The 19,841-nt window shown below is 42.2% G+C and overlaps 1 protein-coding gene across 1 annotated transcript in view; it reads left to right on the forward strand.

Annotated features, from left to right (window-relative positions):
• erfl3 (Ets2 repressor factor like 3) overlaps positions 1-19,841 on the forward strand; it is a 46,590-nt gene that overhangs the window by 22,252 nt on the left and 4,497 nt on the right. Inside the window, exons 2-4 of the mRNA XM_029503967.1 lie at positions 9,904-10,138; positions 18,361-18,476; positions 18,641-19,803. Of these exons, the coding sequence (XP_029359827.1) occupies positions 9,904-10,138; positions 18,361-18,476; positions 18,641-19,803 (1,514 nt within the window). The remainder of the gene's footprint in view (positions 1-9,903; positions 10,139-18,360; positions 18,477-18,640; positions 19,804-19,841) is intronic.

Here is a 19,841-nt window from a genome sequence, read left to right on the forward strand (position 1 = left end):
TACAGTGAGGTAACAAATCAGTGGAATCAGGTGTGTCTATTTGTCTTGACATTTCCAGGACATAGTTTTAGCGTGTCCTTGTCAGGTGTAAAAACCTTCAATGTTGTTGAATACAGCAGGAAGAAAGCATTGCAATAACAATGGAACCAGATATTGATCTATGATATGAGTATCTTGAAATCTGGAGCAATTGCAGTTTGTGTTTACAAAAGCTTCAGCATAAATGCAACATCTACAATTTTAGGTACAAATTTTGATGATAATCTTTGTACGTTGGCTCGTGTGAGTGCAGCATGTAGATGCTCAACCTGGGTATTTCTAAGGAGTGAGGTTAATGTCCTGGGAGGAGTGTGTCACTTTGGTGAGAGTAAATATACCTAACAGTGCCCTTAGAGCAACAGGACTCTTCTCTCACTGACACAATATTATTCTGCTGTTCTCAACACACTCAGGGGAACGCGCACAAAGACACACTCTCCCACCTGGTGTGTTTATGAGTGTGATTACATATTGAGAGGTTCAGTTGTCCAGCCCACTAGACACATCAGGTGCAATGCCTGGAGGCTTTAAGTATGTTGCATGGACAGAGCCAAGTATTTTAGTTCACAGTGTGTTTGACCTACATACATTTGTGTTTGCCAATGACTTTTGCTCTTTTATTCCTCTTCTTCCCGTGCGAAAAAGTTGCATTGATATGTGTTAGTGCCTTTTCTGGAGGTCCCATGTGAAAAACTGCTTGTTGTGTGTACATGTTGCTAGTTACATGAACAGTATAATGTGTGAATTTCCCATGTGGTTAAGTACTACTGGGTCCTTACAGCCTAAATTCAAGCTCTCTGCAACAGGCTCAGCCTCGATCACCTGGCCCTGGTAGCTGATCAAATATTCATTGATGTAGTAATTATTTGGTGTTTAACTTATTTTAGGTCATCTTTTGTTGACATTCCATAAAATGGAACCTGGCTAGTTGTGTTTCAATGCAGTTTAAAATTAAGTTACACCTTTCTTCTGGTGTTGTCAAAGTTGAATTACAGTTTGTTACAAGTTTGAATCTCAAGCACACTGCAGTAAAATAAATCATTGAAGCCAGTTTATTTAAAACAATTTTTAGATTTATTTTAGATTTTAGTTAGTAATGGGCAGAGAGTCAGAGAGGGAAAATGCAACAAAGGACCATAGTCAGATTCAAAACCAGCATGCTGCATTAACATAGTATGTGCCCTAACAACTCAACCACCAGGCACACCACCCAGTTTTAAAGGTATTTAAATAACAGATCAAAATAAATTGGAGCATGTGAGTATCTGGAGACAGACTGGCATTAAACCATAATATTATTTATTGGCAAAATATGCAAAATCACTGGTATAGCTGTTCACAAAAGTCTTGGATATACAAATAATAATGCATGATTAATACATGATAATATCCATACTTAATCAAAAACTACCTATTTTGAATATCAACTCAGAAGCAAGTGTTTTTCTGCACCCTTCTCTAACTATTGGCCACTTAAATGTTGTCACGTAAAAAGTCATTTGCGGTGCAGCAGTCAAGCTTGTAGATTAGATGTAGAGGCCTGCAGCAGAGCTTGTTCTGACAGAGAGGATCCCGATGGATGCTCCCAAGTATGCCCTTTTTTCTTGTTTTCTAGCTCCTCCCCTACAATTTCCTGGAAAAGGCATCTGTCTGTTCACTGGAAGATGAGCTATACAGCACCAAGCTGAGAGACAAATCGTTCATCTTACATCATGTCCTTCTTCTTCTCTGTCCCACTTGTGCCCTCATTGCCTCCCCTTATTCCTCCTTCAGCTCTTCTATAATTTGCCTCTTCTCCCCATCCATGTTGTGTGATCTAACTCTCTCTCTCTCTCTCATGCTCTCCCACTGTTGAACAATAACCCCTGTGTGTGTGCGTGTGTGTTGCTATTTTTGGCCCCGCCAAGGCCACAAAGCAATCTCTTCTGCTCTTTCTCTGTGTCTCTTTTCTGTGGCTTGATGTCTCTGAGTAGACGCCTATAGAACATGTAGATTACAGTGACCTCTAAGAATAGTTACGTAGTCTGCATGTTTTGGTGTGTAATGTGTGTTTAACCTTGCCTAGCTCACAGTTGAGGCAAGAGGTATAAAGGACTTCCAACAAGAAATGAAATGAATCATTGCCTGGATTCCTCACAATACCCTCCATCTCTCTGGAAGCTTGTTTCCAAACCAGTTAAGTCTATTCTTGTAAGAGTAAATCTGTATTGATTAGTTAAATGGCTTGCCTACTTATCTGCCCTCATCTAACTTCTATAAACTGATTCAAAGTCAGCCAGCGTGAAATTATGACGGAAACAAAATTCTACAGTTCTTTCTATAACATGCTTCTCATTTAGGCATTTTCATTGATGCTTTGTACATTGCATTACAGCATATTTTCTTGCATTTGAACAAGAAAGCAAAGAAACACAAAACAACTTTTTTGACTCTTCTATGTCAGTTAGAAAATCCAGTTTTTCGTTAACCGGTTGAGAACGCAAATAAATAATGTAAACCTGAAGACTATTGTTGTGACTGTTGTCAAATCTAAACCAATAAAGAGAGAGAAAAGTCAGAAACTGGTCTGAAATGGTAGTCTACCCAGTCAGATGTTAGTATTACATAAAGTGTATTTAGCTTTTGGACTGTTGTCCAGACAAACAAGTAGTTTGAAGATATCGTCTTCAGCTCTGGGGAACTTGGTGATGGATATTTTTCACGATTTTATGACCAAAAAAAAAAATAAAAAGATTGACTGATAATAAAAATGATTGGTTTCTTCCTTACTTATACCTCTCTTACATAACAAGTGTTAAAAGTTTAGTTAATTTTGCCATTTTTACCGAACATCTTCTGGGAATTTTGAATAAATACCTAATCACTTTTTTCTTCACAAATGATCCATCAATATTTTTCTCATAACCCACACTATTTTTTGATTTATTGTTTACTCTCTTTTGTCTCTCACTCTGTGTCTCACTCTCTAGTCCTCTCTCTAGTCTCTACTCCTTGGGTATTGGCCTAATGAATTTTTAATGGACTTGGTGGGAAGAGTCCAGACACTTTGGGATTAAGGCGTATGGGCTCTGATTACCCTCCTCCCCCTGCGAAGCCCACCCTCCTCTTTCGCTCACTCCTTTCACCCTTACTCTCTCTCTCCGTCTCACCCTTTAAGTCCTTTATTATCCCTCCATCCCTCCCCTCCACCTCCTGTTCTTGTGTTCCTGTCTGTTCTATGCTTCAGGCAGTTCCACTCATCCCAGCAGCTGTGACAAAGATGAGGCTGTGTATATTTCTGTATGAATATGCTATAGGCAAATACTGCACGTCTCTCAATATTTAGGGCTTCTACAGACTCTCTGAGCCAACAGTGCCCTCGCCTCAAAAAAAAAAACAAAAAACACACAAACACACACACACACACACACACACACACACAAACATGCAAACATACACACACTCTCTTGCACTGGTCCTTCCCACATCCTTGCTAAAGTTGAGTTGGGTTAAAGTGGTATGGTGCCAGCAACTGCCTCTAATGGCTGTTCAGAGGCCCTTGCCCCGTGTAAAAATCCTGAGTCTGCAACTCCGCTGTTAGTTTGGCACAGGCCTGTCAGTTGATTTGCTGCTGAGTAGAGCTCACAGTTTTGGGAATCTCTCCTCCTCATCGCTTTTCTCACTACACTACTTTGTCTGACTGCCTGTCTGTCTCTGGCTCTTTCCCATCAGCTCACTATCCTTGACACCTCATCCCCAGAACGTCTCTAACTAGTTAATAAATCTCTATTGCCTCAGGATATCTATCTTCATGTCTTCCAACTTGAAGCTGAAGTAAACTGGCTTCATCCAATCATTAAATCAGATGACATATGTACCTCATCTCCTTTCCCCATGTTCTCTCTGCTTCTCTCACCAGATGAGTGAACATATAACACAGGTTTACTCCAACTTCTCTTTCCCAAAATTTAAACCTGCAGCAGAAATTTATTGTAATCTTTGGGCATCTGTAACTGGTGTTGAAGAACTCTGAAGGGTACCTCTAACTAGCAAATGCAATATGAAAAAATTAAAGCAGCAAATTGCTAGTTTTAGGGAGGTTGAAACAGAGGACGTTTGACATTTTTCATTGCTGATAATTATATGAAAATTATCCAGTAGTTGGTCCAGCTCTAAAATGTTTTAACAAGTAGTGTGTTCTGCCTTGTGCTCTCTCAAGAGCCCTACTGACAAGACAAGAGTTAAGAATGTTAGAAAACAAAAAATTAATTATGAACTTGAACTAAGAAATAGAACAAAGTCAGCATGCTTTCAGAGAAAATATAAGAGCAACATATTTTTGTCATTTTTTTTATTTTCTTTCACTTTTTTCTTACTCAGTCAACCCCAAACCTTCTCCTCTTGTGGTACATGGCACATGGAGGTGATTGTTGGACTGGTGAGCTGTGATTATGGCTGAAATAGCAGTAGTGTTAGAAGTCTGCGAGGGGCCTGCCATCTAGATCACACAGAGGAAAAGAGGCACCCGCACTCCTGGGGTTGGAAGGGGGAGTGTAAGCAATCTGACCTGGATGACAACAGACTACCAGACGAGCTATGATCTCATCACTCCCTTAATTCCCCCTTTCCTCCTCCTCCTCTTACTCCCCCTCCTTCCTTCCCTCCATCCATCCACCCCCTTATCCTCTCCCACTCTTGCCATTGTCTCTTTCTCTGTCTTCCCACTCTTGTTTCCCCAGTCGCCCTCCCCCATCTCTTTCTCCTACTTTTCTTTTCACTCTGCTCTCCGCTTGTCCTATGCTCACCCCATCTCATCTTGCCTTCTTCTTTTACACCCCAACCCCGCCTCCCTCCCTTCGTTCACCTCCTCTTCGTCCCTTTTGCATCACTTTCTACCACCTGCCCCTCACTTGTCCCAACTCACAACACACAGTTTTTGACGCAGTTGAGCTCTCTCGAGTGTCCCAGGGCAGAGATTTGGCGCACCCTATCATCAACCCTTCGCACCGGTCTCTGAATTATTGATGCAGAGTCTGTCTATGTGAATGTGTGTGTGTGGCCTGTGCATGTGTGCTGTAATGGCTATCTGGTGTCTCCCCTGGGAGGGAGAGGCATGACAGAGGAATAGAGCCAAAGAGAGAGAGTTGAGGTCAGGGAGGTTAAGTGTGTTGGTGAAGGGTTAGGTCGGACCTCTGCAGGTTGTCCCCCACGCCTTCTTCCCACAGATCATATACTCACATACAGATTCAAAAGAAGTCTGACCTGAGATATTCGAGTATTCATCAGGTGTACAAGGCAGATTTCACCTATCTGTGTGTGTGTGTGTTTGTGTGCATATGTGATAACTGATCCAGTGTGAGTCGGGATAGCTCACCCTGCGTTGGAGAGAAGGACAAAGACACCTGTTCTTGCTCTCAGCATTCCTCTGAACATAATCCCCACACTCTTTCTCTCTCTCTCTCTCTCTCTCTCTCTCTCTGCAATGTGCTCCCTTTGAAGTAAAGGTTTTGAAAGGTAAAGTGATGAGTTATCCGAAGTACCCAACACAATGATATGTGCTTTTCCATCATGTGTTCGTGCACACATCTGTGCAGCTCATCTCGTGCCTCTGTTTATCCACATGGTTTCTCGGGCATAAAGTTTTGCAGATGACAGTGAAACGTGAGTCATTTCAGGAAGTGAATGTGCTCTTGCTTTTATTCAAACACAATGTGGCTGCTGGTCGTCCTAGTATTTACAAGGGATCAATTTCTCTCACTGACCTGAAATACAAATTGTGTGAGTATTATGGCCTCTGTTCCATGGCAAAGTCAAAGGGGTCATTACTGATGTATCTTTACAGAAATACACATGCACAAAATCAATGAACACAAAAGCACTCAGTGTTTAAAATTTTTTGTTTTATTTTTATTATCCTGTCTCTGTCTGAATTTTGCTTTCTCATTTCCATATAGACAGTTAGACACTTAGTACAACCTCCCAGTAGAAAACAGTTATGTTGAACAGTAAGCAGCATGAGGAGGGTCAATTTGAAAGATACAGACAGCTCTACTCATTCATTCATCTCAGACTGGGGATTTGACTTGCCACCCCTGTACTGCACTTGACATATATCACTTCCTTTTGACAAAGTCACCATAGGTTTGCTCTGGTTGGAAATACTGTGCTGTGTGTGTGTGTGTGTGTGTGTGTGTGTGTGTGTGTGTGTGTGTGTGTGTGTGTGCGTGCGCGCGCTCAGCCAGGCCAGCATGTTTTTGAAAGACCATGGCTTGTTCCATGGAATAAAATGACAGTAAGTGTTGTTTCATTTGCATGCTTCCTGCTACCTACATATGCACGTCTGGAAAGTCTGAGAAATTATACAGACAACAGTTAATGCAGTTTTATACCCATGGTCATTTCACACATTGCAATGTGTGTTATAAGCAACAATAATCTGCTGTTTCAATAAAGTGGCTAAGCTGCCTTCACAGCCTGTTTGTTGACTGTTATTGGCCACCTGCTATCTGCATAATGTTCAATGTAGATACAATCCTGTCTGGATTTAAGAAACGGAAAACGAGAAGGCATCTTGTACATTGTTTGACTGTCTGAATCTTTCTGAATCACAAAATGTCTTCTAAGTAGGTGGGATAATTGGGTGATTCATTGACTGTGGCCTGCAAATACATCGCTGTGGAGAAAAAAACAAAAATGGTGGTGAGAAATAGCACGTAGCCTACATTATAATGACTAAGAAGACACATTAAGAGCGTAACTTTCCTTCCGGCTTATTATTGGTTAAAAATTGGAAAAAAAAAAAAAAAAGACCGCCCTTGCTCTGTCACTTATATAGAATAAGAAAAATCTGAGGATATGTGAACCCCTGTTGATGAATGTCTCCAGTTTGAACACTTATGTAGATTCATAGACATGGTGTGTTATCAACAGTATTTAGTGTTATGCAACACTGACTAAGTGGTAAGAGGCAGCTAGTGCAGCAGAGATTATCAGGGCTATCTATCTCCGCCTCAGGCTGTCATCCAACAAATCCATTGACCAGCCTGGATATCCATAATCAGATGATTTAGGCCTGTTTGTTTCTCAATCTCCAGCCCAGCCCATTTCATTTCCTCTGTTGCCATTTTTATGTTTTGCAGTTAAACTCATAGCAGACAATGCCCTCATGCTACCTTTAACAAGTATGTCTTTGCATATACTCCCAAACTAGAGTGTAATTGTCAAGTTATTAAAGCTAAAATAGAAACTCCTTTTCATTGTTAAACAATAGCTCTATTATTAAAAGCACTTTTCTCAAGCTTACAATTGATTATTAAAGTTGACAGTGTCACATGGTTATTAATTTAAATATGCAATAATTTCTGTTATAAGGTGTTTGTAATATTTTACCTCCACATATGTAAAACATACTTGTACAAAGAAAATTGTACAGTTGCATTGCCGTATATGAACAGAGTAATTCTGTCTTTTTGGTTATTCAGTGTAATGTGACGCTTCATAATTATGTCAAACACTATAAACTAACTCAGCTGGACTGACAGGCATTAGAGGTAATAAAAAATTGCACTTTAGCAAGATTGTTGCCTTTTCTATTGGTGACTCAGTTGCCTCACTTGTGCATTTATTATTGTTTGGAGGATGTTTGTGGATAAAATAAAATCAGCCCAGTCTATATCTGGCTGGATTTTGCGCTCTAGTAATCTATTTTTTTCAGTCATGTCAAATTTTCTTGACCTTCCAGGCAACAGAATGTTAGTGGGAGACTTGCAAAAGCATTTTCAAACACACACACCAGCCATAAACTCTTCGAAACTTGTACATCTGGGCACGCACATGCTCACACAAGAAGTCATATACCTACGCCCACAGTGTCATTCTGTGTCTCTTACTCTGCGTTTCCTTCAAGCGACCGATAGAGAGAGATGGAGGGATAGAAAGGGGAGATGACTGGCCATGTTGTTTTCCTCTGGTCATAGGAAAGAATGACTGCATAAGAGGAAATAGGTGGAGGAGAGGTGGAAAGGTTTTTTGTGTATTTACCTGTTCCACAAAACCCACTAATGCTAAAACTTTTGGTGTTGTAGTTTCAATATGCATGTGTGTTTCCTGTGAATAGATGCTGTGGTGAGACAGTGACCTAATGACACAGAGTTTATGGTTATATGGTTATATGTTGGTGATCTTTCACTTACAAAACAAGTATCTATGAAATTACTCAGTAGTTGGTCTCCACTATTTTCTGCTCCACATTTAATAGTACAGAGACATTGCTTCAGAGTTTTGTTGAAAAGTAGCCTATTACTTTTTTTTAGCATGCTTTGGGAACCTGCTAAGTCCTCACCAATTTAATGGATTCTTTCCTTTTCTTTCAACTCTTTTCAGCGGAATTAAGGTCAGGACTCAGTGCAGTCCTCACCATAATACTGATTTTTTTTTTTTTTTTTTTTTTGGTTCATATCCTGTTGCTGGAGCCATAACCTATGACTCAGCTGGAGCTCTGTGATAATAGACAGTATGTTTTGCCCCATAATGCCCTGATATTCTTTCAGTCTGCTCTGCACAGACTAAAAGCACCCTGTGTCAGATTCAAAGCAACATCTTAACATAACATCCACCACGTTTTACAGTCTTGGATGTTGTTCCTTAATTTGATAGCGTAATTTTTTCCAATTTTAGTCATTTTATTTGCACTGTCCTACTCTGTTATCTATGGTCAGGTTTTTTTCTTGTGGCCATTTCCAAGAGCAACTGTGGTTTCAGGACAATTGCATTACTTTTCAATGGTATTATAGCCTCTACCTTGAGCTTACATGTCACTTGTTTTCTGTTGTAGCTCCTCAGAAAAATCTGCCCTCTTTCTTTCATGTCTAGTGCAGTGCACACAGTAATACCATGTACTGGTTCAGCACAATGAGGACTTTTCTCCACCTAGAGAAACTGTATAATTGAATGAAAGCAAGGCTGAAGACACCTGTGATACGACTTGAACCCAATTGTTTTCTTAAAAGTTATCACCTCATCAAATTGATCTTTATAGAGTAGGTTTTATTAGTTTTTAGGAAGAACATTGTAGAGTGAGTGCAGTTAGGTATAAAGATGCATGAAGATGAACACTTTTTGACCAATGCTTTCTGGCCACTTAGACCCTCTTGTAAGATCAAGACAATTGGGCAGGTCAGGGCATGTTTCAGTGCCTCTGGTCATTGTTAGTGAGATTAAATACCTTATTCATCTTGTTTTCTCTCAACTTTTTCTCAGTCTTCCAGCACTCCACTTGCACCTTTTTAAAGGGTCAATTAAAGTAGAAATTGCTTGTGAATGAACCGCAAAAATTGTTCAAAGGTTGCCTATAGAGTGAAAGAAATATGCAGGGAAGTCACTCCAGTTTGTGTTTGCGTGAACTTTTTTTTTAATGTGATTTCTACTTAAGCCCCTGTCTGACCAAAAACACCAAGAACTTGACCAATCAGAAATATTCAGCGATGCAGGCCGCACCTCCAAACATCCTGGGCCTTTAAAAACCACTTCCCCCAAGCAGGGTCTTCTTCAGGGCTAAATCAATGACCCAGGAACTTTTTTTATCTCAGTGCTTCAAAAGGTTCCTGGTTCCTGTGTTTGGAAAGCAGATCCTTTTTTTACTTGCTCTACAGACGGAAATGTGATTCACCTTGGTTCATTCAGTACAGGCCAAAAGTTTGGACACACTTTCCTATTCATTTGAATGAGAAGGTGTGTCCAAACCTTTGGCCTGTACTGTGCATGTCTTTACAAAGTGCATTTTCAAATGAATGAAAATAATTTGTTCTCCTCATAACCATTCACTGTCCTGGCAAGCACTCAACTGCCCCACACTAACCCTCCACTCTCTTTATCTCTCTCCTTCAGGGTTTGCTTTCCCAGAATGGGCTTACAAGCCCGAGTCGAGCCCCGGGTCTAGGCAGATCCAGCTTTGGCATTTCATCCTGGAGCTGCTCAGGAAAGAGGAGTATCATGATGTCATCGCTTGGCAGGGGGACTATGGCGAGTTTGTCATCAAGGACCCAGACGAGGTGGCTCGCCTTTGGGGGGCAAGGAAGTGTAAACCCCAAATGAACTACGATAAACTGAGCAGGGCACTGAGGTATGTGGCAGAGAGAAACTTGATGAATACTTCTGTCTTTGTTCATCTGCATGTGGGGGTATGTATTCATTCACAGTATATTCCAGTAGATAAACCAAATGAACGGTTTTTCCACCTTACAGTGCAGTATACTCATAGTTTAAACTTTTGGACAGAGACTGAGATTTATTCTTTTCATATTAATTTAGAATTAACAGACAATTTAGGAAAATTGCTGACCTTGGCTCAGAATATTGTTAGGTGTTGGACAGAATATTTGTACAATCCCTGTAAGTTCGGCTATGAAGGAGGCAAACTTAAAATTAAAGAAACTCTCCATTTCTTTAATTTGCTGGGGGATTTCTGTACATTAATTTGATGGCTGACAGTTTGGAGCTCAGAGAATGGAGGGAGAGAGAGATGGAGGACAAGAAGCAGGAAAGGTATTTAACCATAACCATAGAAAGTCCACAGTCAGTGCTTCAACCCACAGGCAGCCAGGGTGCCCAAACTTTCTTATCTCTTTTGTTGAGGTCTCTGCGATAGTGAAAAGGTTCTCTTGTGGCATGATGCAAGATGTTAAAAGTGATTTGTCTGTACTGGTAGAGAAACAGAAATCTTTTTAGTGGACTACTTGCAGATAAATAACCGAGGCAGAAGGTGATTTATACATCTTTGTTCCAACCCTCACCTCTGATTCTGAACTCCTGGAGTGGATACTTCACCATCAAGCAAGACAAGCTGCAATTTCATTCCAAGAGGCAATGTGGTATCTATGTGTAAAAAGGATGTATGTACAGGTTGCGTGATTGAGATTTTTTTTTTTTTTTCAACACAACTAGCGCTAGAGGCAATATTTAGTGAATTAGCTTACAACTCCTTAATCCACACAGATAACAATAAGGTCATTGTTAAGATACATTTTGTAGTCCAAATTGAGAATACTACCTGTGACCATCCGTCTTCTACTGATTTTCCATTTCCTGTGAGGAAACCCACGCAGACATGAGGAAAACATGCAAACTCCACACAGAAAGGACCCAGGCTCCGAACCAAAACCCGCGACCTTCTTATTGTGGGGCGACAGTGCTAATCACTGCACCGCCGTGCTACCTCCACCTGTGACCCTGGAAGCTAATTCCAGTTGCAGCACTAACCTCCTGGATGTATTTCATTCAGACCCACAGACACCATAGCTTTGACGTTCTACAATACTATATGATACTATATACTATATAATTCTATAATAGTGTTGCAAAACTGACTCCTGGCCACATGCCTTCACATGGTATTAACCTGGTCAAGTTCAGCTACTATTAGGCTTTAAGTGGAGTTACAACACTGACCCGTTTGGCTGGTCACACCTTTACACCTTTTGGTTTATGGTATAACCTTAAAACTAAAAATGGAAATGTATCTCTTGAGATAACACATGGTCACCCATATTTGTTTATCCATATTGTTGATTAACTCCGGGTCAGGCACGACTGACATCAGCTTATGAGTCATTATCTTCCATAAAGTTTATAATTTCAATTAGACATCTGTGGCCTTTTTTGCCAAATTCTCCATCAAGTGTTTGGATCATTTTATCACTGTCTAGAGTTGCTCTGCTGACCCACTAATCAGGATTTCTAAAGTATGAGCTAAATCAGATTGGACTGACATGTCAGGGGAAGCAAATTGTTTCAAGACCAACAATTGGGGAACTGCAATGCAGATAAGTCTGGTAAAATAGATCAAATCTGGGCTACACAACAGTTGCTTTCAATTATGTTTGTGGTTTTTCACTTTCATAAATACACATTAGTTTACAATGGCCTCCCTCAGCACAGTCCGTATGATGGACTGAATCAGATTATCCCTGGGGAATTTTTTGTATCTGATAACAGTTGTTCTAGGCACATCTCATTCACTCATTCACTCATTCACCATCTTGTATCCCCAGTTTACCCTTTGCACTCAAACAGGGCCAAGATTAGGTGAAGCAGTTTAAAGAAGGCCATTAATAGAGGGAAATGTGTAGACTTTCCTCATTTGGCGAGGGGGAGGCTTAGGCATGCTCATTTACACTGGTGAGATTAAGATAACGTCTATTACAGATGGGATCCTATGGGGACAGAGAGGCAGGCCTTACTTTTGATACACACAAACATTTACACTTGGGAGTTCAGATTTAGAATTTCTGAATTAGAGAGAAAAACACTGGAAGGGGAGAGTTGTGGTCAGAGTATTTATAGCATGTCCATCCTTTGGAGCTGTTGCAGATTTGGAGCTTAGGCTGAAGTAAGTGCTTATATATAGCAGTCTTAGTGCCCTCTGATGGAATGGCCTTAGAACCTGATTATCAACAAGTTCTCAACACAGGAGGACTTTCCCCCTCTGGCGCTTTTGTATGACCCTATATACCCTCTTACAGACAGATTGTCTCCCTCAGTACCTATAAATTGAGCAGACACTTCAGACTAAGAGCCACGAGGACAGTAGACAAAACAACCGACACGTGCTTACCCCACGCCTGTGTTGTCACCTGATTTGACACCAGAGCTGTCGTCGGCTGCTTCACTGCAAGAGATACTGAAATGAAGCCTCTTAAAATGCTCATCAATAGTAATGTGGTAATGAGGATTAATGACACTGAAGATTAATTAGGTTATAAAATAGGCACACAAACACACATGTGCTCACTAATAGCCCCCATATGTAGCAAACTGTTGGATTGCAGCCCATGTTGTGCCCCTCATATGGAGAAAACCTGGAGTCTGCTAATAATCAAGACCGCAGTCAGCATGTGGCAATTAGCAAACACACATGCTGACATACTTAAAATGGCCAGTGTGTTTTCAAGTGTTCTTTTTATCACTTAGCCTTTGTAATTATTATTTTTACCTCTATGATCTTATTCTTTCCTGCCTGCCATGCACATGGTGGAAATTCCCTTGATCAAGACTGCTGCATTGTGTATGTGTTGGCTTTCCGTTGAGGGGACACAGCCTCAGTCCCTGCGTCATCTTGGCCTCCCGCTCCCACGGCCGCTGTGAAATTCCCACTCCTGTTGAGAGGATTAACCTCAAACTGTGCAAGTGTGTGTTTATATTCAAGTCTGTGCATGTGAGCGTGCATGTGGATGTGCTGGACATTGAAAGAGAGAACACTTCCATTTTTATTTATTAATGAACAATTTTACTGTTTGCTGTTGATTCTTTTTGCAAAGAATCAAATTTGTAAAAAACAACAACAACAAAAGTAACATGGGCTATGAAGGTGTGTTTCTGTTGTCCTCAGTGTTATCGTTTGCCTCAGAAATCAGCTCTTTGCAAGACAATTTCACCTTAAGCTTTGATATTTCTCATTTTCTGGTCAGTGGGGTCTGAATTTTTTTAGGGCAAATAATGAATAATAAGAAGGATGCAATATTTAACCCTTCACTGCTCATGTTGCAGAACGAGGAAGTAAAGCCTGTTCTCTGATTCCCTGCACAACCAGCCTGCTCCCAGTAATGAGACTTGTGCTGCTTGACAAAGGAGGGTTGCGGAAATGAAGCCTGTTGCCAATCAGTCATTGCAGAGTGTTGGCTTAATGAGTGTAATCATGCTAAGAGGTCCCAGGTCCTACAGACCACCAGGACTCCCGTCCTCACAGTCAGCAGTCCACATCATTTCCAACATGGCGGTCAGAGGTCGAGGGGGTGGGGGTTACCATGCACAGCTGGCAAAGATTAAAAACACAGCACATGTGCACATACACAAATGCACCATTGTACACAGACTATTGCTCTTGCATGCTTGCTTGCGCATATGTTTGGAGCATTTGTTCCATTTCAAACTTTCATGTCACTGTGATGGGCTGTCACAGCTGGAAAACATGTCAAACGAATTCCTGTGAATGATGAAGATGTCGTTTTCATAGAAAACTACAAACTACATTTATTGTATGCTACTGCTAAATTTGCTCTTGCTGCTGACATCTCCTCCCAGTGTATGATTATGTTTAATACATAAAGCCACTTTTCAGTTCAGGTAATACTGCAGCCATTTGGAAACTGCTACATTGGGAGTTTTTCTGATGTGTATTTAACCTCAATTAACCTCACTAACCACATCCACAAAACATGCAGCAGGAAACTCTGCATATGCACAGTGTTACTCACTGAGTTGGCTGGGCCTGTTTGTAGGTCAGAAGGCCTCTTTCTGCTGCAGCCTATTGTGTGGAAACACCCAGGGCCAAAGAGAAAGTGCAGAGGGAGCAATCAGGGATAGTACCACTGTATGACTTTGTGTTTAATGTATGCCTGTGTGCATTGTCTTTCCATTGTCTCTATCTGCAGCATGTATGTGCTCAGTGTAATGAGCCTGTTTGTGTATGTGTGTCATTGTCCCTGACTGAATGAGGCCTTTATTTTCTATGAGTGAGGGACGCACACGAGCTGCACACACAGGCACACACGCCAGATTGTGTTTGAGTACATATTTGCACCCACAGAGCATGTGACTGGCCTAGTCGTACCCTGACCAGATCCTCTTCTCTACACGCTATATACACCAACCCCACAGACATCCATAGAAAGCATGTGACACCTTGCCTAATCATACCCCCAGCCTGACCCAAACACATTTTATTTTCTTTTTGAGACTGTAAACACTCAACAAACCTGGCTGTTACACAAAGTATTCTCACGTGTTCACACAAACACCTGAGTGTGAGTGTGTGTGTGTGTGTGTGTATAGAGGAGGGTCTGGCTGGTGTGTGTGTATAACAGCCAGTGCTGACGAAAGAGGTAGGAAATAAACATGGGGCTCATGGGGAGTATTGTAATCCAAACTTCCTGTCACAGTCAGCGCCTATTTACAGCCCAACAATGGGCAAGGCTAAGGCTACACACACACACTCGCACACACAAGCACGTCGGTTCAATTCATCAATTCATTTTTAGTGTTGATGTGTTTGTGTGTATGTGTGAGTGTGATACGGAAATAGATTAGTGAGCTTGTACAGATATCATATGATATTGTTCAAAACGTTAGCCACAGCAACTAAATACATTTATTCCACAAATAAAAGTCTAGGTAACTTTATCCATAATCACGAATAAGGCTATGTAACAAAACAAGCACTCAATACTGAGTGCAATGCAAAATACGCCAAACTCATTTGGCACTGAATGATCATCTGACTGCTCAGTTTTGTTACCCTGTTGGACCTATTTTTAGAGACATTTCTGTGCTCTGATATCTAAGCAATGACTGTAACATTGTGATGTTCACATAGCTGGTAGAACCAAGGAACCAAGCTACCAAAGTTAACTTACTAAAATTGCATTTGTAATGAACAGTAGTTTTGCCAGCATTAATGATTGGTGTGTTTTAAACAGTTTTATGTTGACAAAGTGTGTAGAATATGCCACTGAAAAACATAAGGAAATATTGCTTTGATACCTGGGCGAAACACCAGTACAACTATGAAATAACCAATGTTATAATGTGGTACATTCCTGTAAATGGCTATAGTTTTGTAATGTCCATGTTCATTCATTGCTGTTGAGTTCCTGCACTATGGGGTTTCTCTCACTATCCTCTTTGATTGTAAGGTTTTGGATCACAGCAGGTCTATGTAATCGTAGCCTTAGTCCGTGGCCTAGAATCACACAAAGTAACTACTGAGTTGATACCTCCCCTCAGTTTCCCTGAAGGCTTTGCTTAAATCCATAGTTGCATTGATTGTTAAATCTACTCCTTTGGTTAAACACAGAAGGGGATAAAGCTGCGTCTTACTGGATGATTCACTTTGGGGGTGTGTGGGGGCATACATGTGTTCGAGTATGCCTGAATGAAATAGCAGTTATAGAGTCAGGATACGGGTGAGGTGTGTGTGTATGTGTGTGTGCCTGTGTGTCTAAGGCGAATGTGGTGGGCAGCTAAACACAGGCGCTCAAAGAATCTCTTTCTTCTCTTTTGAAGTGAGTTCAAATGCTCTTCAAAGACTGTCTGCCCATATGACGGCACAGGAGGAGGGGGCATGGAGAAAGAATGGGTGACCATGTGCTCTAAACACGGCTTCAGTTTCCGTGGCTAGGATTAGGCAAAGTTGCTCTCTCCTTCCAACTATGCGCTCCACTATTCAGTGCATTAACAGCATGAGTATGTGTGTGTGTGCCACAAGCCAATGTCGGACAGTTGTGTTCAGAGATTTTACTTGACATCAGGACTTCAAGTTCATTTTTCAAAATGAGGCAGAATTTCCCCCTTATATACCTTTTATGGGGGGAATTTACAAAATTTGGGCAGGGGGTGGGTTCAAAAGTTAAAAATATAGATATATATTTATAGAAGAAAAGGTCGTTCTCTGCCGCTGCCTAACAATTACAGACACAAACAAAAGTCTAGTGGTGTTTGGCACAAAGTCACATAAGCCATAGGAGAACACAGTAGGCTAGGCCCATTCAGGGGTTCAAATTGAACCCCTGAATGGGCCATAGCACAGCTTGTTGACTTTTCTGTCATCAGCTAATTCAATCACAGTCCTGTTGTGGTTTTAATTCTGCTTCAGTTCCCATCCATCCCTCTCTGTCCCCTCACTCTGAACTGCTTCCCTCCCCTCCCTCCTAGCCCTTGTGAGTGTCTACCCTAGAACAGAAATTACATGCTGCTTTGTGCCTGGCATAAACAATGTTTTCAACAGTGCAGGCCTGTCCTGTCTCTCCCTCTCTCTCACCCTCTCCCATTGCTTCAGGGGACGAGTGAGAAGGGATAAAGAGGGGGAGGTGGATTGATCAGAGAGAGGGAGAGCACAAGAGAGAGGTATCAGTAGGATAAAGAGAGGAAAGGGGGGGGCAGGGGTTGGAGTGAAAAAGAGCAACAGTCTGTTCCCAGAGCGAAAAAGGGCCAACAAGTCTCTGTAATAAGCGTAATAAGGGGGGGTTGAAGGGCGACACCTCCCCACCAGCAAACACACCACTGTCTGGATAACCACCACTCAGTGTAATGATAGTCGATGGGCTCTGATTAACTCAGCATTACCTACATACCCTGAAGCCCCTATGCTTGATAGCACACTTAACTTGAACCCGCAGACACATGCTGAGGGAAGAGTAGGCATCGTGTAGAGCTATAAAAGCAGGTAAGCATGCAGACATGATGTGCAAAGTGCAATCTGGTTAAAAGTTTGCCTTTAATAGTCAGGGATGGTGTTGAAAGGATATGGGGTAGTTTTGGTGAGCAAGGTAGTCAAGGCTTGTTTTTTCCATCTCTGTTTGTCTCTTGGCCTTTATCTTCTCCTCTTCTCTTCACGACGTCTCCTTTACTGTGTGAGGGTTGGCAGCCAGGGATCTAGAGGTTACATAAAGTGGATGTGGATCTGTGGAAGAAAGCACAGAGATGTTACATAAAGAGCTGTAGCTGGACAAAGGTTAATAAAAATGGAGCCTTGTACTGTAGGCAGGAGCCATCGGAGAGAGAAAGCTTGGAGAAAAAAAAAAAAAGAGAGAGAGAATGGCCATTACATAAACAGATAAAGATGGGGTGAATTATTGGTGGCTTTGCTTTGGTGTTACATAAAGGGACGAGTCCATCCAGCAAAATAAAAGACAGAATGTGTTATGTGTGGCACCTATCTGACAAAATCTGAACTTAAAAGACCCTAAAAGACATATTTTTATTTGCTTGCTAGTCTTCAGATGGACATGCATTATAATATGAAAAAGATATGCATTAGTGAACTAACATGCACATTCTACACAAAGTAATACGTGAGTCACACACACCTGTCTCACACTGCATACATTGACCTCTGATCTCTTAATTGTTTGTTTATCCCGCCACATCATCACTCTGCTGCTCCATAACTCAGTCCATCACTGCTTCTCTTCTCTCTGCCACCCACCCCTCCTGGTCTGGGTGTGCTTTGTGCAAATGTCATACAACACTCTGTAATATCTATCATCAGAAGGGGGGTCGGGATGAAAGACTCATGCTTATTAAAGTCTGTGCTTGTGCATGCAAGCTCATCTGTCACAGTCTCAATGCCTTCAGGAACAGAATAATATTCTGAACAGCAAGTTTTAATTCAAATGTTTTTTTTGTTTTTTTTTTTTCTTTTTAAGATTTCTCCGTTGTACACACCAAAGTCTTACCATAGGATTATACTCACTTAATTTACCCTGACAAGTATTTTCATTTGTTTACATGTGTACCAATGACCACAGTGACATTTCCAAATAGATTTGTTGGATTTATGCTGTTTTTTAGATACTACTACAACAAGAGGATTCTTCATAAGACCAAAGGCAAGAGGTTCACCTATAAATTTAACTTCAATAAGCTGGTTTTGGTCAACTACCCCTTCATTGACATGGGCTCCACTGGTAAGCTTAGATAGCCTTGTGTTCTATGCATAGATGTGCATTTTCAAATGTCAATTGCAATGTTAATGCAATTATTATCACATAGAATAATACACAAGAATACTGTATGATGTCGCCTCCGCTTTTTTCCCCTTCTTCTCCCTCCTTTGTCTTGACATCTCTAGGAAGCAGTGTTCCTCAGAGTGCTCCTCCTGTCCCTACTGGCGCTGCAACCCACTTCCGCTTTCCGCCTTCAACGCCCTCTGAAGTCCTCTCCCCCAATGAGGACCTGCGCAGCCCAGGTGGCATGTTTAGTTCTGTGGCTCGACGAATGGCGCGCGGCTCCGTCAGCGACTGCAGCGATGGCACATCGGTCAACTCTGAGATTGAGGAGGGCAACACAGGAGGAGGAGAGGAACGGGGAGAGAGGGGCGTGACCGGAGGAGGAGGACCTGGTGGTGGAGGAGGCTACCGGAGTATCATCCATCCTCGGCTGTCTCATGAAACTCTGTTCCGCATGTATGGAGGACCAGGCAACCCAGCTGGCCACCCAGGCTCCCGTGGCCATACAGGGCACCGGATCCACACTGAGCCCCTGTCCCCCTTCCCTGTGTCCCCTCTGCCAGGGCCAGGAGGAGCTGGCCTCCTAGCCCCTCCTCTGTCTCCAGCACTCTCCATGACCCCCACATCCCACCTAACCTATACTCCCTCACCCACCCTGTCCCCCATGCTAGGCTCTCACTTTTCTTTCAATCCAGAAGACATGAAGCGCTACCTACAGGCCCACACCCAGTCAGTATACAACTATGGCCTCAGCCCCAGAGCTTTCCTACAGTACCCTAACATCGTCATCCCTCAGCCCCACCGGCCCGCCACAGACAAGGCTGGTCTGAGTGGAGAACGAGGAGCAGCTGAGAGAGCAGAAAGAGCAGCAACAGTGGGAGGAGGAGAGAGGGCAGGGGAGCGGCACCATCATCCACCTTTGGCTCATTCCACCCACCACCACCCACATCCTCCTCACTCAGCTCATCCTCACCCCCATTCACATCCCATCCATCACCCACTCCATTTGGGTGAGGAACCTCCACACATGTCTTCTCCCTTCAAGTTCAAGTTGCAGCCACCACCACTGGGCAGGAAGCAAAGGGAGACTCAAGGGCAGAGTAAACCCAGGCAGAGCTCACTGTCCGCAGGCTCTGGATCTGGATCTGGATCCATGTCGTCTACCTCTGGCCTGGGATCCTCACTGTCATTTGGAAGTGACCTGAGCTCAGCCAGTGGCTCAGGCCTAATCTCTGCCTCCTCCTCAACACAGTCCCTCAATAGTGCAGGACTTCCCAAAATAAAGGTGAAACTCACTGTGATCTGTGCAATTTCTTAAATCAC

The sequence above is a fragment of the Echeneis naucrates genome, chromosome 6, assembly GCF_900963305.1.
Source record: "Echeneis naucrates chromosome 6, fEcheNa1.1, whole genome shotgun sequence".
Lineage (NCBI taxonomy): Eukaryota > Metazoa > Chordata > Actinopteri > Carangiformes > Echeneidae > Echeneis > Echeneis naucrates.